We start from the raw sequence: 22,003 nt of genomic DNA on the forward strand, positions 1-22,003 counted from the left end.
CAACCTGCAGTGTAATCACCATCAACCCAGAACTTACTGCCATCATCATCTCTCTCTCTCTCTCTCTCTCTCTCTCTCTCTACCTCTCTACCTCTCTCTTTCTCTCTCAGAACCCACTCTTTGGTTAATGTCTCTGTCTATCCCTCTTCCTTTTTCCTCTCTCTGTTTTTCTGTGACTCACCACCCCTCTATCTCTCTCTCCCTCTCTTTATCTCTCTCTCTCTCTCTTTCTCTCTCTCCCCCTCTTTCTCTCCCCCTCTCTTTCTCTCTGTCTCTCTCTCTCCCCCTCTTATTCTCTCTCTGTCTCTCTCTCTCACCCCCTTTCTTTCTCAGGACCCACTCTGTATCTTTGGTCTCCCTCTTTCTGCCTCTCCCACTTTCTCTCTCCTCACCTTTCTCTAACCTTTTTATCCTTCTGCTCTCTTTCTCTCTCTCTCTCTCTCTCTCTCTCTCTCTCTCTCTCTCTCTCTCTCTCTCTCTCTCTCTCTCTCTCTCTCTCTCTCTCTCTCTCTCTCCCCCTAAGTAGTGAGGTGTTTTACAGTCCCAGCAGCTCTCAGGCTCGCTGCAATGGAGCTGATTGGAAAACCAGGGGTGGATCTATGCCTGAGGATCCGTATTTCTCTCTCTCTCTCTCTCTCTCTCTCTCTCTCTCTCTCTCTCTCTCTCTCTCTCTCTCTTTCCATCATCCAGACGCTCACTGTCTGACAGTCTACAGTGTAATAAATATGCTGCGTGTACAGTGGAGCACACACACTGAGAGATATGGTCCCATTCGGAGCTGCAGGGACAGGTTGAGGGCTCCATTAGTGGAGGGAGGGCTGGGGGTGTTGAGGAGGATGGAGAGGATCAGGGGGAATGGGAATGGGGGACTGGACAGATTGCATATCGCTCCCAAATGACCGCCAGCTCATAATGACATTAGATCCATTCTACTCACTTCCTGCGAAAAGCAGCAACAGATGTGGACTGTCCATGAAGGGAAGCATCACATTCGGCCAGGAGCCAGGGACCATGGACTGGAGTGAGTCCCTGACCAGAGACCTGGTCAAGTCCAAGATGATGCCATCTTGAAATCTCATGTGGACTGGTTTCATTAAACTGAGTGTGATTAGGAGGCTGTATTGTGTAATCTTCATTGAGTTTGGAAGAGTGTGGAGCTGCTGCACATGATGCTAAAGTCACCCTGCCCAATGCCAAGCAGCAGCTGAGGGGTCTAGGGCCCAGGCCACTGCTCTGTGGAGCGGCAGAGTTGTGTTTGCTGGAGTGATGGAGCACCATTCCATACAAATAGCTGTGAATAGGTTGGAATGACACCCATAACTGATCATACAACACCAGCACCTGATGGCTGAATGTCATTAAATCCTCACAGAAATGCTCCAAATACTAAAAAATTCCCAGTTGAGTACCAGCTGTTATTATAAGAAATCTGGGAGAAATAACTTAATACCCATCGTTATAAAGCCGTATTAATGCTTTCTAACAATGGCCAGTGGCTGCTGTCCATCTACCATCACAGCCGTTATTATTTTTACCCCTTAGCACGGTTCTGGATGGAGGCCGATGTTTTGCTTGACCGCATTTACTCTACTATAGTCCTTTTTCTGACCATATGTCAGGGAGTTAACCCCCTGGGGGAGGGGAGGCAAGCTCCATATTGACTGCAGTTCTGATTGGCCCTTTGCTGCCATGGCACTGTCCAGTAATTATCGCCTGCACCTGTGTCTAGCTCTAGACTCATTAGGACTCATCTAAGAACAAGCTTAGAACTCTGTGCCTTCAGGTAAAAATAATATATATATGAATATATATATATATATATATATATATATATAACCATTTCAGAGCTGGAGCTGCCCTTTCTACTGTGAAATGGTCCAAAACAAATGTGCAAAACGGAACCTCTCAGGTGTTCTGAAGTGACGTTAGGAGAAAGTATAAATTGATGATTTGCTGCATGAATAGTAATGAGCTCTTGTCTAAATTTACGCATGAATAATGAGTGTGGGTCCTGGCTCTCTGAGTTCCTGAACTGAAAGGTTTTAATAAGGTGGAGATGGAGGTGTGATCAGCGTGCAGTTAATAAAAAAAAAATAAAATAAAATAAAATACAAGTACACAAAGTGTCATTGATGCAAAGCACAATAGCACCCCCTTGTGGAGCCATCTCTTCAAGTGAGTATATGAGAATGAGTGAGAATGTGAGTGGGTGAGTATGTGAGTGAATCAGTGAATGTGACTATGTATCTGAGGGAGTGAGTGAGTGATTGTGAGTGTGAGATTATGTTGGTAAGTGAGCATGTGAGTGACTATGTGTGTGTTTGTGTGAGTGAATGAGTGAGTATGTGTGTGTGTGTTTGTGTGAGCATACATTAATGTGAGTGAGGTGGTATTTGTAAGAGTGAATACGTGTGTATGTGAGTGACTGAGTATGTGACTGTATGAGTGAGTGAGTGAGTGAGTGAGTGAGTGTGTGATGTTCCAATCCAGTTCAATGAGGTGCTACTCATCTAAAGATGAAGCCATGAGGTGGGTTATGATAAGGTTCCAGAACTGTTGATGAGTAAATGATAACAAACACCCGCCTTCAACACGACTGAATCTTACCAGTTTATTAAAAATGATAAATTGCATCCAATGTTTTTATGGCTGTTTTGCCCTGTAATGTAATAATTGAAGCGTGGCCGCTGACCACAGGTGAAGGGGATGTTGTCCGCAGCTTGTTTGCTGGGTTTAGCCAGTGCGCCTCTCCTCTGTATTGTAATTAGCGGAGCGAAGATTGAGTTAACACTTGAGTCGAGGAGAGGCCAATGAGAAAAGCCTATTGTGTGTCCATCAGGTTTACAATTGGACTTAATAGAGGCTGTGATCCTTAACTCTATTGTGCCTTTGTTGGGAAGCGACAGGAGCAAGGGTCCTGTAATGTGTGTGTATGTGATTTTGTGTGAGTGTGTGTGTTTGGGTGTGTGTGTGTGCGCGCACGAAAGAGGGAGATCTCCTCATTTCCCCTAAGAGAGATGTGTGTGTGTGTGTGTGGGAGGGGTGTGTGTTGGAGGGTGGACACACTTGGCATCTCATAAGCCCCCCACAGTTGCCACCGATTGGCTCTCGGCATCTGTTGCCGCCACCTCCCTCGCCATGGCGCTGCCGTGGCGACGCCGTGGCTGGTTGCCGTGGCAATGGCTCTGGGCTTTTTGACCTTGCCTTCGCTGTGTGCTGGGCTTTCTCCGAAGGCAGCTGCCATCTGTGCCTCCAACTCCAGGGAGCCGCCACAACATTGTCTGAGCAGTGATTAAAAAGTCGGGGGGGGGAGAAAGAAAAGGAGGAGAAAAAGGGGGAGAGAGGGTGGGTATGGAAAGGAGAAAGAGAATCTTGGCATAATCCATCCTTTCCAAGATTAAGAACGTCATGGAGGAGTCTCAGTCCCAGTGCAGGTCTAATTGGTTCCCGTTTTATTGCCTGAAAAACCTGTTTAATGATGGGATCCATCCGGATTCACGGGAATGAGTTCATTTCCCGGACGAATCCCAGCCAAGCCGTCCTGGAACGACTCCCCGAAGGACTGCCCAGAGACTCCAACAGACACCAATGACGTCTGAAAATTTGCGTACACTACTTAATTTTGCACCCAGTGTGGAAACAGATGTTGACAGATGTGGGCAGACACAGCCTGTATAATCTCCATAGAAAAGCATGAAGCAGCTGCACATGAGCCTAAGCTCACCAGGCCCAGTGCCAAAGGGCAGCTTAAGGGGCAGCGGGTAGGCATCCTCCAGAGGGCTGGGGCATCAGAAGCATGGCTGAATGCAATCAAATCCTCACAGAAATCTTAGCCTTCCATGAACAGTTGAGATAATTACGGCAGCAGAGCAGGGAAATGTTGGACAAGTATGTGTCCACCACTGGCTCCATAGCAGCAGCAGTGAGTAAGCCTCAGACACTCCACATGTGGATTTGGGATGAGATCAAAGCTCCGTGGTGGTGCAGATAAACGACAAAGTCACACGACATAGTGCTGAGGCTCTGTCCTCGGACCCGCTGCTAATAAACAGGGGAAAGTGTCGGAACCTTGATGCTATCGGAGCACGCAGACAGCTCCGGATGATCCCTGCTTTAGCTGAAGTGGGGATTAGATCAAACATCCTCACGGAGGGCGATAGAAAACACACCCGCTGGGCTTCAGAGTGCTGGCACCTGCTGAGGGCTGGTCCACAGGGCGGAGGATCCAGAGGGAGCCAGAGAAATTGAATCAAGGCAAACAAGATGATCACAGGGAGAACGCTTGTGACGGAAAGACACACTGGAGAGCATCCTCTCAGATGTTTCCCCAAGTGCGCGTGCACACACACACACACACGTTCATAAGGGTTAAACTGGAATTTGGATGTTGGTGGAAAATATGACAAAATAAAGAGAGGAGAAACAAGAAAACTGAAAAGAAAATAGAGAGCAGAGGAATAAGTGTGAAGAACAGAACCAAGCAAAAACTGTAAACATGAGCAGAGAAATGAGGGAGCTGAGCAAAAACAGTGAAAACGAGAGTGGAGATAAAAAAGAACTGAGCAAAATGATAAAACCTCAGTGGAGAAATATGAGAAAGAAGAGGAGCAGATGTTTTATTTAAGAACCCAAGGATCTTAAAGGGAATGACCACAATTGTGGGTAATTGCTGTTCTCTCTGGTTGTTTACATTTCAAAGCTAAGTGTCTTTTAAGGCGGAATGGTGAGTTAAGGGGTAAAAGTTTGTATGTGTACGTTTTTATTCACTGTTTGAATTACCACAGAATCTTATTTGTAATTCGAGTTGTTGAGTTTTGTAGCACTTGCAGTAATGCAGTTAGCCATCTCCTGAGTATGGAGACATTTCCATTTTAAGGGATCAGAAACTGCAAAAATAAGTTAATATTACCCACCTATGGAGCAGAAATAGAGCAATATCCTGATTTCGGTTCATACTTATCAACATATGGACTTCCTTTCATTGTCTAAGATGCCTCTTCCATGAGCAGAGAGAGAGAGAGAGAGAGAGAGAGAGAGAGAGAGAGAGAGAGAGAGAGAGAGAGAGAGAGAGAGAGAGAGAGTAACATACTAAGACCATTAGACACCGGGATTCATAAACACATCACACCAGTTTCCAGTGCAAAGAAAGTGAAGAGCAGCAAATGGTGAGGAAACATCTATATTCTATAAAAGTGTTGTTTGATTACAATCGTGAACTTCGCCTTTAACATATTCACATATTCATGTAAAAAATGTGCAGAAGACATTTATCCAAGGCCAAGTTCTTAAGCTAAATTACACAAGACCAACTACTCCAACGGTAGCGTATGACGTCTAGAGTAACTTACACAACACACTGGACAAAACTGACTGCCACGACTGAGGTACTTTGGTAAAGTTGCCGACCTTATGATGTCAGCTCAGTCGTTAATGACCCTGTAACTCAGAGGTCAGGTAACAGACGGTCTGGCGAGGACAGTAAGGACTGGAGGAGACTGACACCTGGTATTCCTTGTATGGGAATTACGATAACTACGGAATGGGAGCATCTCTTTATGACTTTCACATATACTATTTTGGATTGGGAGGATTATAGGTGAATACCACATGACCCTACATGATGCAAAGTGAATGAATGTTAGGTACCGTATTGTGCAGCACTATACTATCCTTGAACACATTCTTTTAGACCCATCCCAGACTCGTGCTGAATCTCCTGGCTCCGTCTCAGTCCCGTCAGGGATTACATTTATATCTATAACACTGTACCTGCTCCTGAAATTCCAAACGCTGAATATGTCACGGAACACAATTCCCTCGCCCCCTACGTGAGCACCAGAAACTTCATTTCACACGGCCGCCAGGAAATCGCTTGGTTAGCAAAGGCACCACGCTTCCTGCACGGAGTTTAGCCACAGCCAGGGGCTCGGAAATCTACACAAACACATGCAGCATTGCGCAGGACGTCTGTGTGTGTGTGTGTGTGTGTGTGTGTGTGTGTGTGTGTGTGTGTGTGTTTGTGTGTGTGTGGCAAGTGCTGTTTACAACACTACACCTTTCATTTTCTTAGAACTGGAAGAGTGTCATTGTTTCTAGATACACTGATCAGCCATAACATTAAACATATCTCCTTGTTTCTACACTAGGTTCGGCGAGATTCACAGATTCACATCGGTGGTTCGGCACACATGTCTGTGATGCGACTGCACCGAGAGATTCAAGGTGCATCGGTGCATCTCCTCTAGCCTTTTTGCATGGGCAAATTAAATCGGGTGTTTTGTTTTTCAGTATCTATTCCTTATTCTAACGTATTTTCGAGCTAACGTATTTTATTGTATTGACTTTTTTGAGGCAAAATAAATGCATCATCGTGTCCTCAGGCACTGACGCAAGTACACTGACATACACAACAAAGATGGAGGGAAACGAGAGCATTAGCAATCTGCAAATGATGCCGTGGGGCTATCAAATACGATAGTAGCACAACGAACCTGGCGACATACATGAAAAGACGACACGGTTTGGAGTAGCAGATAAGTCTAGCAGAGAGTAGTATGTGATGCAGATCATAATTTTCACTATGCACATTGTTAATACTGTATCTTTGAAAACTGTTCATCTTATATGTTTTATACATTTTGTATAAATATAGACAGAGAATATAACTGAATAATTCAATTGAATAAATTGTAATGCTCTGTCTGAAAATACTGAATTATGCATTTTTTTTTATATTATGTATTGGTTTCGCTCCATTGAAAACAACCAGATGCATACATCCCTCAAATTCTTACAGAGAGTAAAGCAGAACTGTGCTATTGAGTTAAGAAACCTGATGGATTAGGCCAATCGTTTTATAATAAAGTCATAGTGTTATCAAATAATTTCTGAGTGATTTGTATTGCATCATATTGACAAGGGGTTTCAGTTTATCGCAATTATATGGTATCGTGGCAGTGTATCGAGATGCGTATCGAATCGACCTTAGTGGCAAAGATATACATCCTTATTCTACACCCAATGACAAAGTCGTGGTGTTTTAGTGTGTATTGCACTGGTATAAGTGGATCAGACACAGCAGGGCTGCTGAAGTTTTTAATCCATGTGTCAATTCACTGTCCACTCTGTGAGACACTCCTATTTCGTTGGTCCACCTTGTAGATGTGAAGTCAGAGACAGTGGCTGAACAGTGTGTGTTGGTCGTCCTCTAGTCCTTTCTCAGTGGACACAGGACAGTAACACCGAGGTCTTAAAAGTCTCAGTGAGTGTAGAAACTAAGAGGTAGCTTTAATGTTATGGCTTATTAGTGTGTATGTACTGTGCAGTAAATCAGTTTTATTGATACATTTCCAATTGGATAACCAAAGTTACACTTTGGTACCAATAAGTACCTCATTAACACACACATGTACATGGGTTTTGCTATATTTATAAGGACCTTCCATAGAAATTATGATTACTGTAGTTACTTAACACTACATCTACACCTAGACCTAACATAAACCTTAGTAACCAATCGATCAATTCACACTTTTAGTTTTCAACATTAAAGTATCCGTTTAAAATATAAAAAAAAAAGTTTTGACATTTTAAGGACCACTAAAATGTCCTCACAATACCAGAACATGTGACATATTCCTATCCTTAGGAGGACATCTCATCCTCACAAATGTACAAAAACATGCGCACACACACACACACACACACACACAAACCTGGAACATACTTGCTGTCAAAGTGCTAGCAAAATTTGTCTTAGAGTCAGACAACATCTGGGAGCCACATTGCCTCACCTGACCTTCCTGCAGAATTTGAATGAGAGAGAAAGAGGGTGTGTGTGTATGTGTGTGTGTGTGTGTGTGTGTGTGTGAGTGAGAGAGAGAAAGAGAGCAGATGGACAGTGGTGATAATGGCACAGTGTAGATTGACAATAACAGGGTACAAGCAGGAATGCTAATAGCCGCCGCTAGCTGCTGATCTGACACCAGTCATTTTTCTTGTTGCCTCTCAATAGAGCTGGGATTTAACTTTGAACCCTGATCCCAGATCAGCGGGGCTGGGCAACGGGGACAACAGCACATCCACACACTTTCTCACCTGGCTCTAGGAGGATGAGCTGGGCCATAGCCAGGGCATTTCCAGCTTCATTTTCCGCCACACACTGGTAGAATCCTTCATCCGAACGAACAAGACCCAGAATCTGCAGGTTACCCCCTTCCTGCCATCCAGAGATAAAAAAAAAAAAAGCAGAGTTAGCCAGAGACAAAGACATTATCATCTGAAAATAACAGAAATACATAGACAGGTATTCTGAAAAAAAAAATCCTGTTGTTTTACAATGAAATCGCAAAAAATGAGTCACTATTTTAATAAAAAGGGCACTCCAAATATTCAAAACATTTTCCATGTCATGGTTCATAATAAGTTCTAGTGATTTTATGTTCATTAGGTGCGCTCTGGTCCACTGGTGGCACCGTTTAACTTAATCCACACAAACAGTTTGTTAAATTATTGAAGAGCTACAGAAACAGCCCAAACCTTAGCTTAGTTAACCAAGCTTAAAATAACATACAAACTCTAACACTAACTCTAACTCTACCCCTAAACTTTAAACTCCAATCAAGAGATTAGAAATAGGCAAATACTAAGTATTCAGTGATTTCAGAACCTGCATTTCACATTAAAAGTCATTGCACTGATACTGTGCTTTTCTAAGCTTGATCCTTATTTCTCTCCATACACTGGGGTTCCATTCAAAGTGTTGGCTTTCAGATACTGCTTTGTATTTGTTAATGCCTTTTTACACATGGCGTTTTGGACCAACCATTTGCCAAACTTTGATGTGAAGAATGAAGAGAATATGATGAAGAGTATATGTGGTGTGGTTTGTGGGTTTTCAGATTGTTTGTAACTCTAACCTTAATGAATTCTAAATTAATCTAAATGAAATTCTCAAACGTGAATGTCATTTATTATGAAGTGATGTAAATTACCTGTTGATTGATTTCCAGTGTGAAACTACTTTAAATAACCATTATAAAAATAAAAAGCTTTCAAATTCAATGCGAAGTTATTGTCAGTTTGGTGAACAGAAACAGCAACACCAGTGATTTCTGGTGGTTAATCATATGTTCTTTTTAATGATTTATGTCTGTTGATGTGATAAACATCTCGTCCTACTGATCTCTCTTTTGGGTAGAGTCACCAGCTCTGATGTCTGTGGGTCCTTGAGGCATGGCTAAAAAGTAACAATGCCTGCATTTGTCTTGCCTATGTTTTACTTGGCTTTGGATGTATCCCTCCTCTGCCCTACCCACATTCGTAGTCATTCCCTTTAAGATGCTTGGGTTCTTAAATAAAACATATATTCTGCTTTCTCTTATTTCGCTGTCATCACAGCTTCATAACTTAGCCTAGAATTTTGAAAATGCACAGGGGGTGGAGCAAAAAGGCTATGGGTGTTGTCATTAATATACTTTAGAAAATAAGACCTAGGAAATTAATGGGGCTTTAGACGTCATGTTTTGATTTTAATAACAAGCAATAAACAATAAAATAAAAACATTATTAAAGTCCTGTGAATGTTACATAAACCAACACAGTATGTCATACAACCAATAGTTTGTATTGGTTAACACTTAACATTTTACACAGAACTCTAATGTGCATTAAATCTCTCTCTCTCTCTCTCTCTCTCTCTCTCTCTCTCTCTCTCTCTCTCTCTCTCTCTCTCTCTCTCTCTCTCTCTCTCTCTCTCTCTCTCTCTCTCTCTCTCTCTCTCTTCTTACCACAATCTGGAAGTAGTCACTTGGGATGACCACCTCTCCGTTCTTGACCCAGTGGACGCTGGGCTGAGGGTTCCCAGTCACTGCACACTCCATTTCAATGTCCGTGCTCTCATACGCGTACATGTTGGACGGGTAGTTCAGGAACTGAGGGGGAACTGTGGGAAAACAGATTGAATGAGATTTTAGGAAGAGTTGACACTAGCATGGTTGAAGTACTACTAGCATAGCCCTAACTCACTTGAGGACCAGTGAAAGTGCCCTATTTCTTATTACTATAGCCTTTCCCCAAATGCAGCCATAAACCCTGTACTTCCTCTTAGAAACCAACACTGGTGACATCGACAAATGACCGAAGACCACCTAGGTGCTTGGTGTCAGGTCAGAGGTGTGGGATCTGCTGGCTTTTATGCCACCTGGATGGACGTGTGTCCTGTGATGAGGTCATTTGGTGATCCACAGTGGCTCAGATCAGATTAAAATAATAATCTTATTTGTATAGCACCTTTCATACAAAATGCAGCTCAATGTGTTTTGCAGAGATTCTTCGAATAAATTAAAAAATATAAAAGGATAAAGATAACAGTCAAAGTATTGCAATAAAAGAAAATACATGATTAAAAAAGAATTAAAGTTATTAGAAAACCAAAATAAAAAAAAATAATAATAATAAGATTAAAGAAAGATTAAAAAGTATTATACTATAAATGTGACTAGAATTACCTTAGATAAATGCTGATTTAAATAAAAATGTTTCAAGACTCTTTCTGAAGATGTTCAGAGATTAAATGGCTTGAAGCAGAAAAGCAGAATGTGTCTCAGTGACCAGACCAATAAATAAACAAGCTCTTTTTCACATTTAATTCATTTCTTTCCAACTGAGAGCCATTTTCAAAGCTTCTTTCTGATTGGTCCATCTCTGTACCTCAAGGAATATTAGGTCACTGCTGAGAATGTGTCCTTATGGCTCTCAGGGAAGGCTGCAGTAAGTGCACATAGAGGTATAGAGATTAATACCTGCCCTCTGTGTAGTTGAAGATGTGCCCATTTTCACTGACAATGGAGAAATGAGTGAGCATAAGGAAACTGAATGTTCATCATGGTACTGTTTCCTATCACTGTGTAAAAGAAGACCCATGCCGCTTTTATTGACGGATGCTCTGAGCAGATTTTAATTACAGAACCAAACTGGTCATGCAAATGACCCTAAAGTCATCATGCTTCATGCCAAACATTGCTAGAGGTATATAAAGCCAACCCAGCATTGATTTTCTCGAATGATAGAGCTCCACCAGATACCGCTGACAAAAGTTAGAGTGGTGTTTGTGATGCAGAGCTGATCATCCCAAATCAGTACCTGAGCTCAGTAATGTTCTGATAGTGGAATTTTATCAAATCTTCAGTGAAATGGTGAAAAACATCTTGTAAAGCCCTTTCAGCTGAGGAAATGTTGTTACCCAATGAAAGTGGGGACCAGTTAGTTAACAGCCATCGTGATTGTGCTTTGTTTATGCATGTTATAAATGTGTTTCTTTATGATAATCAGCCAAATTGTTATTCTTTTGAATGTTATATAGTGTCCAGTTGCCTGCTGTCCATGTTTTTAAAGATGTTTTATTTATATGAATTTGCTAAAAAGAATATTCAGATCTGTGATATAGACCAATGTTTTGCTTGTCCACAATTGTTCACAATTTCTATTGTCTTTCTGACCATAGGTCAAGGAGTTGACCCTCCCACAAGGGAAGCTCCATATCAAAGGTCACACAACTGAATGCAGTCCAGTCCTCACAGCAATGTTATAACATCTATTAAGAGAAGCTGTTGGGAAAAGCAAAAAACTGAGAAGAAATATTAGTTGAGCAAGTGTCCAAGACATTTTTGACCATATAGTGTGTGTAGTGTAACTATAAAACCGTACTAAGCACTAAATAATAAGTACTAAGACTGCAGGAGAAATCATTTTTAAAAAGTAATTTGTTACTTTCAGGAGTTTTATTTTACTTAGTTCCTAGTCAAGATCAGAGCTCTCACTCTTAAAGAACAGGACTGAAAAGCCCAGTGGGGTTCTGCTCCCTGTAATTGAGCTGAAAAGTGTGTGGAGGAAATGTTTACCGTGGCAGCGGTGCCAGGTTGTGGTTATGGAGATGAATGGAAGCTGAAAGCTCGGGGGTGTTAGCGCAGCAACTGCATGATCGGCATAGCAAAGCTAACTGAATAGGGAGGAGTCTCCCAAAGCACTTATTGTCCATCTCTAATACAGCTACTTCTGATCATCCAAAGAGACCACCCTATTTTCCTGTATCTTTCCATTTTTCTGGGTTTTCTGTAATCGTTATTGACCAAAGCCACAATCCACCAAAGGCTCACGCAGAAGATTACGTTTTTGGAGCTTTGCCAGGTGTCTGCTGCTGTCATGAGGGAGTGGATAAGGATTCACTGAGATGGCATGCTGCCTACAACAGAGCCTAATGCAGGGGCCTTGATACTTCATGTGGCAGTGAGCATAGTGAGGTTATGTCTATGTTTTCATATGAACTGGTAACAAGGTCATGGGTGCCTAAGGCTAAGTACAAGTGAGTGAAGGGCTCAGCATGGACAGTGTGTTCTGACCCCATCTGATCAGAGCTAACATTAGTTTATCAGGAAGAGCAGCTCTTCTGTGGGGTCAGATGGGTTAGCTTTCTCCCACCAAGATCCACATGTATGATGGCCTGCTAGTTGTCCTTCCTTGCACCTGTTTTTTTTATTATTAATTTATTTTTTTATAGCAGGTACCACTCCACACCTGGAGATGCTAAGACCAAACAATTTTTGCCAATCACAGTTTGGCCCTTGTCAGGGTGGCCCAGCTTTCCACATGCTGAGGCACATATCCCACCTTTTGATAAGTGCTATTATATTAAGATAATCAGTGTTATCCACCTCAGTCTTGGGACTGATTGGTGTTTAAGAAACCACATCACAGAATCTGAGATTAAAGTGGCTCTTAAATATGTGGCACAGGTTCAGGAGCCTAGTTTGTAACCTTTCTCTGTGTTTCCACCAACCTAAATTTGTTCGTGAACCAGAAAACTTTGTTTCCAGTTGAAACCAAAGAAAAGCAGATTATTCAGTTTGAACCGTGATGGCGTCAGTGGGCATGTCAAGCTAAAGATGCTCCAGAACGAGCCTCAATAAAGTGTATTTGAGCTGGACATGGTCATTTACAGCATGTTATATAAATAATTAAGGAATTAAAATAGGAAAGTGCTCTGTTTATGTGTTTTCTGGAGCTGTGTTTAACACAATATGAAGAGCATTGGCTTGTTATTTAATTATTTAGTTATTGTTACTCATATGTAGCGTCTTTCTAGACATCCACAGATGCTTTAAAATGAATACTACATAGAGCGCCATTCACATCAACACTCAATAAACACTTCTTACTTTCCCCTCTGTTCGCAAGTTCTGCAGGATGGCTCTGAACTCAGCAACATTTACACATATGTATTACAGTATATCTCGCTCTATTCTGACCCCACTGTAAACAGTGTGTAAACCATAACTCTGCTCTGACTCTATCCATTTATGCATTCAGCCACAGCCTCACTGTAATGTTGTCTGCTGATGACATATCTTTGTTTCCCATTAAAACTGATGGAAACATGGGCTCATTCACTGGAGAGCACCAAGGTTCCAAGAATCCTGAACAGAATTGTTTCAAGAACCACAGTTTTTAGTGGACAAAGGCTATATGTGATGATACAGACATTCAGTTAGACATTCATTTCTAAACAAATTTGCCTTGTAGCCTCTAAACCAAATCACCATGCTAATCTCTAAACCCTTAGCCTTGTAACTGCATTACCAAACAAAAGAAACCTCAGATACCAAACATGCCTTGCCTGACTGACTACATTTGAGCTAAGGGAAGAATTTCAATTTAGATTTTTCACTTATCATTCTAAACAGATTACTCAAGCTCTGCTACATGTTTCCCTTAAAGCTGAAGATGACGGCTGTTTCAAATCACAGCACAGTGAAATATTGAGGGGATAAAATTGGGAAGGGGATGATCTCCTGCTGATACCCAATAGATGATGGAATCACTAAGATTAGTAGGACGACTTTATGGATGAGGTGGAGCTGCAGATTGGATTGGAGTAGTCATGCTTGATATATTTTGGAAGGCTGGATGTGTGTGGAGAAGGTTACGGTGTGTAACCATGCATCCATCATCCAGGATAGTCAGCAGAAGATTGGAAATATAATCCGTTTCCCCGACTGAGATTTTGAACGTAAGCTTGAGAGGCTCATGAAGAGTGTACGATTGCTATGAAAGCAGGACCACTAGAAAATCTTCAAATCCACCGACATCAGCCTTTTCATCATGGAATAAAAAGGTGCTCAACAGGGGACCAATGAGCCAGCCCTATTTCCAAAGTTGGGACAGTTTGTGAAATGCTAGTAGAAAGTTGTGAGAATGTATTCATTCATTATCTGTAACCACTTCTCCATTTCAGGGTCGTGGTGGGTCCGGAGCCTACCCAGAATCACTGGGCACAGGGCAGGAACACACCCTGAAGGGGGGGTTGTCTAAATTTGCGCTGTTTTTTCCTATCATGTGAATATAATCAGTAATTCATCTTCCGTAACTACTTCTTTCTGATCAGTATCAATGTTGCAGGGGATCCAGAGCCTACCCAGAACCCGAAGTGCGTTCACAAACTCACCCATTCACTCGGTCAATCAAATCAATTCACCTACCCAACAGGTGGAAACCAGAGCAACTGGAGGAAACCCATGCAGACTCAGTGAGAACACAACAAACTACACACAGAGAGTGACCCAAGGCAAGGATCAAGCCTAGAACCCTAGGACTCTGTAGTCCTAGCAGAGCTCCTCCCATATTTGATCCCTGCAACACATTCAAATAATGTAATTCAAGTGGATGTTTATCATTTGGCACTTTTCCACTAAATGGTACCTACACTGTACTGGACTCTACTCACTTTTTGGTACCTAGCACCTGGTAGGTGACATTGCAAAAACACTGTATCTCATGGGAACCGTGGCCTTTGAAAACCACAACAATGTTTATTTGCGTGTTGTTTGTGACTGAATACAGCTCCATCATCAGCTCAGACAGATCAGTAGAGTTATTTATTCCTTGTTGCAGCGTCCAGCTCTCGCTGGATTCTTTTGTCGGCCACTGATCCAAGGAGCATTTGAACCTCTTCAAAAGACCATGGTGTAATTTTACAAGCTGCTGTTGTGAGTCGGATAAAAACAATTGTGATCTCTGCTGCAGATGAAGTTTTTACAAACAGCGAGTTTGTGAATCGGCTGCATTTATTAGCGATTGACAAGTCTCTCTGGCCAATCAGAGCTCTGCAAGGTTTACGCGTCACAGTTTAGTCTCTACACAGAATGGAATCACATGTGAGCAGGTACAATAAAGTTCTAGGAGCTACCAAATCTGCCAAATGGAAAATCAAATAAGCATTTTACCATTCAGTGTTCATGGCAGAGATGAGTAGAGTAGGTACCAAGCAGTGGAAAAGCACCAAATTGTGTTCCATCCCCTTTTCCTTGCACTAAATAATGGTTACAGGCTGAAGGCGATAATTTTACAGTTATGGCAGCATTCCTTTACCTATGTAAAGCAGTTAGATTGGGTTTACTGGTACATGTTTTGGAAACAATGCAAGCCTTGACCCCTCAGAGATGTCAGTTTACAACATTAAATTTTGTGGAAATATTGTGGCTTTAATGTTTAAAAACAAGTCAGCAAGGGTTTTTCATGTAATTCACATTTTCTGATTTGCATTTCACATAGTTCTGCTTCTCTCTCTCTCTCTCTCTCTCTCTCTCTCTCTCTCTCTCTCTCTCTCTATTTCTGTGAGATCTGGAGAATGCATTTCTGCTACAAAATTAGTTATTGATCTCATTCCGAACCTATTTTCATGTACAAATGTGCACTCTATTTAAGGACATGTTTCTATCACAAGGCCACAATTGAATTGATTTCAGAGCTGAATTGAGATGATTACAGGTAGGCGCTGTGATGATACACAATTCCTACCATCTGCTAACAAGTGTGAGCACAACATTATGCAGATCGAATTGACCCGGCAAAACTCAGAAATCCATGCAAACACACACAGAAACGAGAGGCAAACACAAGTGCACTGCCCTCAGAAAAAAAACACAGAGAAGAACAAAGAGAAGAAAAGGCTGAAGAGACAAGGAGGTAAACAACATCATCATCTTCCAGTGACACAAACCTGTCGGTATAGAGTCTGACAGAGAGAGAGAGAGAGAGAGAGAGAGAGAGAGAGAGAGAGAGAGAGAGAGAGAGAGAAGAGAGAGAGAGAGAGAGAGAGAGAGAGAGAGAGAGAGAGGCAGTGTTAAAGGGCAGTGGAGTGGTGTAAACACTTTAAACTCTAAACTGGTGTAAAGCAGTCACCTGTGGACCACCCACATCACTCACTGTCACCTCCATCACCATGACAACAACAAGACAGGAAGACAGGCAGAGCAAAGAGGGGCAAATTTCTTAGGTGTGCTGGATCTCATCTCTCTCTCTCTCTCTACCTCAGGCTGATGGTGATGGAGGAGCACACAGCCACATCTGGACGACAATGACGCAAAGAACATCAGACCAGAGAACATAACCGAGGTGTGTGTGTGTGTGTCTGTGTGTGTGTGTGAGGAGAGAGAGAAAGAGAGAGAGAGAGAGAGAGAGAGAGAGAGAGAGAGAGAGAGAGAGAGAGAGAGAAAGAGAGAGAGAGAGAGAATGATTCAGAGGTGATCATTGTCTGATAGAGAACACTTCACTTACTTCACTCAGAAAATTCAATTAAGCACACACACACACACAGGGTCTGTGCTCCAGCAGAGTTTCTGAAGCTTTACAAAAATTTCTCACTAAACTCTCATCAGAACAGATGAAAGAGGGAAGCATTTGTTCTCCCTTCCCTCTTTCTCACTTTCTCTGTTACACACACACACACACACACACACACACACACACACACACCAGGAGGATCAATATCCTGAGATTGAGAGAAAGAAAGTTATGAGTATTAGCCTCAAACACCATTCAAAACATCAGCTGGAACATCACCACGGCAGCCACAGATGTTGTATAGCATTCTTAACTCCTTATTCTACCAGGCACACACTTGTGTGGTTGAAGCAATAATACAATGTCACAAAGTTCCAGGGTCCTGGGGGTGTGGGTTCTAGCCCCACTCCGGTGACTGTCTGTGAGGAGTTTGGTGTGTTCTTCCTGTGTCTGTGTGGGTTTCCTCTGGGTGAAACGTGTCCAAAAACACACATTTTCTAGGTTGATTGACTTGTGTTATGTCAGGTTGTGTGGCGCCCTGTTATGGACTGGCAACCCCTCCAGGGTGTGTTCCTGCCTTGTGCCCAGTGATACTGGGGGATATTAATTTAAATGTTGTTTTAATTGTCAACTTCTGTAAAGCTGCTTTGTGACATCATCAGGTTGTTAAAAAGCACTGTACAAATAAACCCACCAGCACCCTGAGGTGGTTAAGAAGTTACAGTCAATGAATGAATGAAGAAATAAATGATTAGGCAGTCCTTATGGGACTCTTACTATACAGGGGGCTTATGTCTGAAATTTGAACTGCTTTGAATGAATGATACAGGCCTTTTAGAGGCATTATAAAATGTCATTAATATCACACAATACTTTATCTATGAAGCCTATTAAAAACATTAATATATATTAATATAGTAGTTTGTGTACAACAGTTTGTATAATATTCGGTCACCTGCCAAAATTTGTACATTTTGAACAAGCATGTTGAAAGCAAGCCTCAGTAGTCCCATGTTCTTTAATCACTGGTGTGTGTGTATGTGTGATTCAAGCAGGCATCAATATGCCATTAGCTATGCTGTTGCTTTATCAGTGGTGTATTGCACTAATTAAGCACTAACGATTTCCATTAAACTGCAGTCCCCTCCTCTTCCACCCGGGGCTGGACGCTAAACCACCAATTACACACAGTTCAAGCATGTGGACGCCACATCAAGAGCCAAGCACCAAACACCAAACACCAAACACTTGGAATAATTAAGTGATCAGTCAATTGGTTTAAGTCGTATAAAGCCCAGGTGTGTACTCATCTCCTGCTGCTGCTTGAAGCTGTTGTTTTTTACCACAAGAACTATTCCAAACCACACAAAAGAAGGAAGCTTCAATTAACAAAAATTAATTTTATAATTTATTATAATTTTATATTAATTTTAATCAATTAATTGAACAATTAAAGCCATTATGCCCTCTTAAGATAAAAAAACATGTAAAATTCTTTATTTATATTGAAACAATGGAACGCAAGTTCCTCACTATGGTTTATGTAGTGCGCTGTAACTTGTCTCAATGACTGTATTATTATTACAAATATCATACAGGTTTATAAATATTTAGCATTATATGCAAACCACAGTAAAATACAACATTACAGATTATTTCCTGCAGAGGATGTTTTGACTATTTTTTTCATTTACAGAACAGTTGACCAGGTGTGCCCAGGATTTTGTACATGGCCTGAACAATGTGGTTGGAGATTAATGCCCAATATGTCAGTGTTCATTAAAATATTAAGGATAATATCCGGGATTTAGTATATTTCAAAAGTTATCACATCTCACTGCAGATGAATTTGGAAGGTAAATCAGTGCAGATAATTACAGCATATTTTATAGCATTTAGTAAGTCCTTTGTGAGAAGCTGAGGCGGATATGAGAAATGGAAAATGCTGGACACTGCTGGACGACACTGGACAATGAGAAACAATGGAGGCCAGGATGGAACGAGTGGCCAATTCAAATAAGCTGATCTTAATGACTCTTTAGCATCCTTATTCAAATGGAAATCCCCACACCATTCATTTGAATAAACATCTGGTCTCTGTGTGGATGTGTGTGTGTGTGTGTGTGCATGTGTGTTAATACTACCCCCCACTGCAGGGGTCTCCGGGGTCTGTCAGTGGCAGCCTGTCGCACCGCTGGTGACATTTCCAGTGGCCCGTGGCCTCCAAACTCCCACTGTGACTGTGTTTGTGTGTGCATGTGTGTGTATGCATTTAGACACAAGCCCCCTCTAAAGTGAGCTGTTGGACCCCATCTAGCACACAAGGCTGTGTAAACACAGAAGAGCCCACCACATATGAACATAAGTGGGAGTTTGAATTTTAGTCCCCAACAATGATGCATTATTAATAAGTAGAGAGTAGGATGGTGACTATTTCACAGCAGATTAAGGATTACTAAAAAAAAAAAAAAGCCATCTAATTATTCTGGTTTGTGGGTGAGCTACGTCCTCGGAATAACAATCCCATTCATTTAATATGCACTTTGTTTCCCTAATGCCAGAGTTGTGGCTAACAAGGCATGTTTGTGTAGTATGGGTTTTCTATGCAGTGACCCCATTTTTCTAAAAAAAAAAAAATATGTGCTCACTACCTTTAGAAAAAAAACCACAAAGCATCATGGGTTTGCTTTCTATTGCTAATGCAATAAAAACACACTCCAACCCTGTTTCAGAATGCCATTTTCTAGAATGTTTAAAGCAGCACTTCCAGCTTTAAACAGCACTGAAATGCATTTTTTACTTTCCAAGTTCATAATTCAATTCTATAATTCAGTATTTGTAAGGTTAACACTCAGAGTCATTCAGAGTGGTTTGTCTGCAGTTTTGACTTTGGACCCACTGCAATTGGGCCTTAGACCCCCATGCTCAATGCTTAGAGTCATTAGTGGGTTTAAAGCCCCCACAACCTGGCAGTGGATCAGTAGAATTGCATTTTTGTGAGTGATAAATCTCAATCCAGTACCTGTTGGATGAGTTGGAATTGCATTTATCAACGATAATCACCTCACATCAGTACCTTATTTTTTTTTCTTTAATAGTATAATGAAATCAATCCTCACGTCCATGTTTCAAAACCTTCCCAGCAGAGTAGACACTCCTATTGCAGGAACAAAGGACAAACACCGTCCATTTCAAAAGAAATGCTGAATGAGAAAGTTGTCAAAAACTTGGCTATGAAATCATAATCCCACATGCAGCTCTTCTGTGTCCTGAAACAGATGGTCAATAATGTAGCCCTGGATGCTAAAAGCTTTTATTCATAGTGACATTTCTAACTGAGTGTGATGCTTCTGGTGTAACCCTGCTGTTACTACACCACCATCACATCTGACCCTTATTGACCTCAAGTCAAAAAAACCCTTTTCAGGCTATGGCAAAGTGCATTGTGGGTTACTGTCCATTTAAATTTAACACTCTGACTAAAAACAACATCAAAACCATGCCAAAACCTTTGCATACCACAGTGAGCCATGTACATCCCTCCTAGGCCACCACAGTGTGTACCATAAATGCAGACCAATGTTGTCACTGGATGACTCTCTGTTAATGGCGAGGGGTTAGCCGGAGCTGGTGATCGCAGTGTGCATTTCGGTCAAAAGTGTTTGAATAAATATGATGCTTTATTATGATAATGCACAATGCTGCTGAACAAAATGGAACATCATCCTTATTACATCCCAACATGAGTCATTGTGTTCATAATCATAATGTTGGGCATAGCAGTGCAGGATTAGACTGCTCTGTGCTTGAGGTGGAACTCTGTTCTCTGTTGATAGAGTGTAGTTCAACAATATAGAGCAGGAATATAAGCCACTGGTAGACACCACCCAGTAAAATACAATGGATAAACAGCCTCTTGTTAAAATCCTGCTTTCCCTACAACTAAAGGATTAGCCTCAGACAACAGCACTGGATTAAATCAGATCCCGGACGAGCGGCCACTTTCCTGCATGTTCAATTAAAGAATGTCAAAATCTCTGCATTCCACAGTATTTTCATTCATCTTGAGTGGTCCTGTCCATTCTGCTCCTTTGTAGTACTGTCCCTTTGATTACAACTAATCTCTGATTAAGACTGAAACAATGGGTTTCTTGTAGTAACCTCAAAGCGGGTCATTGACATAGAGTCTCAGGGCCTAAGGACTAGCTGTGTTCCTGAATGCAAATACAGTGACAATGGGTTCATCCACCTATTTATTCCATCGGAATATTACCAAATTCAATTTCATTGTCAATTTTTGCATCCTCTTTTGGCACAACAGTTATGGTCTCAATGTCCTGGGTTCAGGATGAAGTGGTTACAGAAAATGAATGAATTTAAGAATGAAAGTATGTTACGTCCCAATTTTTTGTTTCTTTTAAAAAAATCTAAATAAACTGAAACAAACAAAACAATCAGTAAACTTTTAGATAGATATGATGATGCTGCCAAGGAGGAAAATTGTATTATAGGATGAGTTTCTTTCTTGAAAATGCTGAATGTTCCGCTTAGCACATTTGGAATAGAACAAAAACTACAAAATGCTGCTGTGTCTATTTTCTGCTGCACAAATGTTTACTGACTTTGGGTTATATCACCATGCACCAGTGGTGAAGGGAAATAATATTAACTAATAAATGTTTGTCATTTGAAAATACACTATCCAATTCTGTCTTAAGCCACACCCAATTCTGATACTCAAATTTTGGCTGTAATGCTGGCTGTAATCAAGTTTCATTTAAAAGAGCAATATTTTTTGGTATAATGTTGGTAAAGACATCCAAGAAACAGCTTCTTTGTTGTGGTCATATGTTCATGTGTACTGACCTCAACAATCTGGTCAAATCACACTATTTATGCAATTTTTGGTCCATTATTTCAAGTATGTTTTTGCATACTGCAGTATGTCTGCAGTTGAGAGGTCTCTCTACATACAAGCAGATAAGAGCCTGGTCTGATTTGATGGGAAACAACTGCCCAAATGGCAGATGAGTGGACACTGATAGGAATTTGTAAATAATGTTCCCTGCTTGATAAACACCAAACAAATACAGGCATGTCTGAACAGATGTGACAGACACTGAGAGTAGAGCAAATAATGCTGGCCTGCAGCACCATGATCTTTTTGTTTTGACCACACCTCAAAATCACTAGACATCAAAACAATCCATGGCTGAGGCTTCAGAACCTATCACAGCTTTAAAATTACAGCTTTAGAAGCATCATCCAAAATGAAAAGAAACAGCCATTAACAGAGAAACAATGGATCTGTGGTCTTGATTGTTAAAATACATCTGCTTTCGTCAGACCACCGATGTTCAGTTAACTTAATTGCTGTTACTTAAAT

The 22,003-nt window shown here is 41.3% G+C and overlaps 1 protein-coding gene across 1 annotated transcript in view; it reads right to left on the minus strand.

The window, feature by feature from the left end:
- dcc (DCC netrin 1 receptor) overlaps nt 1-22,003 on the minus strand; it is a 276,917-nt gene that overhangs the window by 113,214 nt on the left and 141,700 nt on the right. The window contains exons 6-7 of the mRNA XM_066659309.1: nt 9,789-9,943; nt 8,098-8,218 (exon numbers count right to left, since the gene is read on the minus strand). Coding sequence (XP_066515406.1) covers nt 8,098-8,218; nt 9,789-9,943 — 276 coding nt within the window. The remainder of the gene's footprint in view (nt 1-8,097; nt 8,219-9,788; nt 9,944-22,003) is intronic.

The sequence above is a fragment of the Hoplias malabaricus genome, chromosome 2, assembly GCF_029633855.1.
Source record: "Hoplias malabaricus isolate fHopMal1 chromosome 2, fHopMal1.hap1, whole genome shotgun sequence".
Lineage (NCBI taxonomy): Eukaryota > Metazoa > Chordata > Actinopteri > Characiformes > Erythrinidae > Hoplias > Hoplias malabaricus.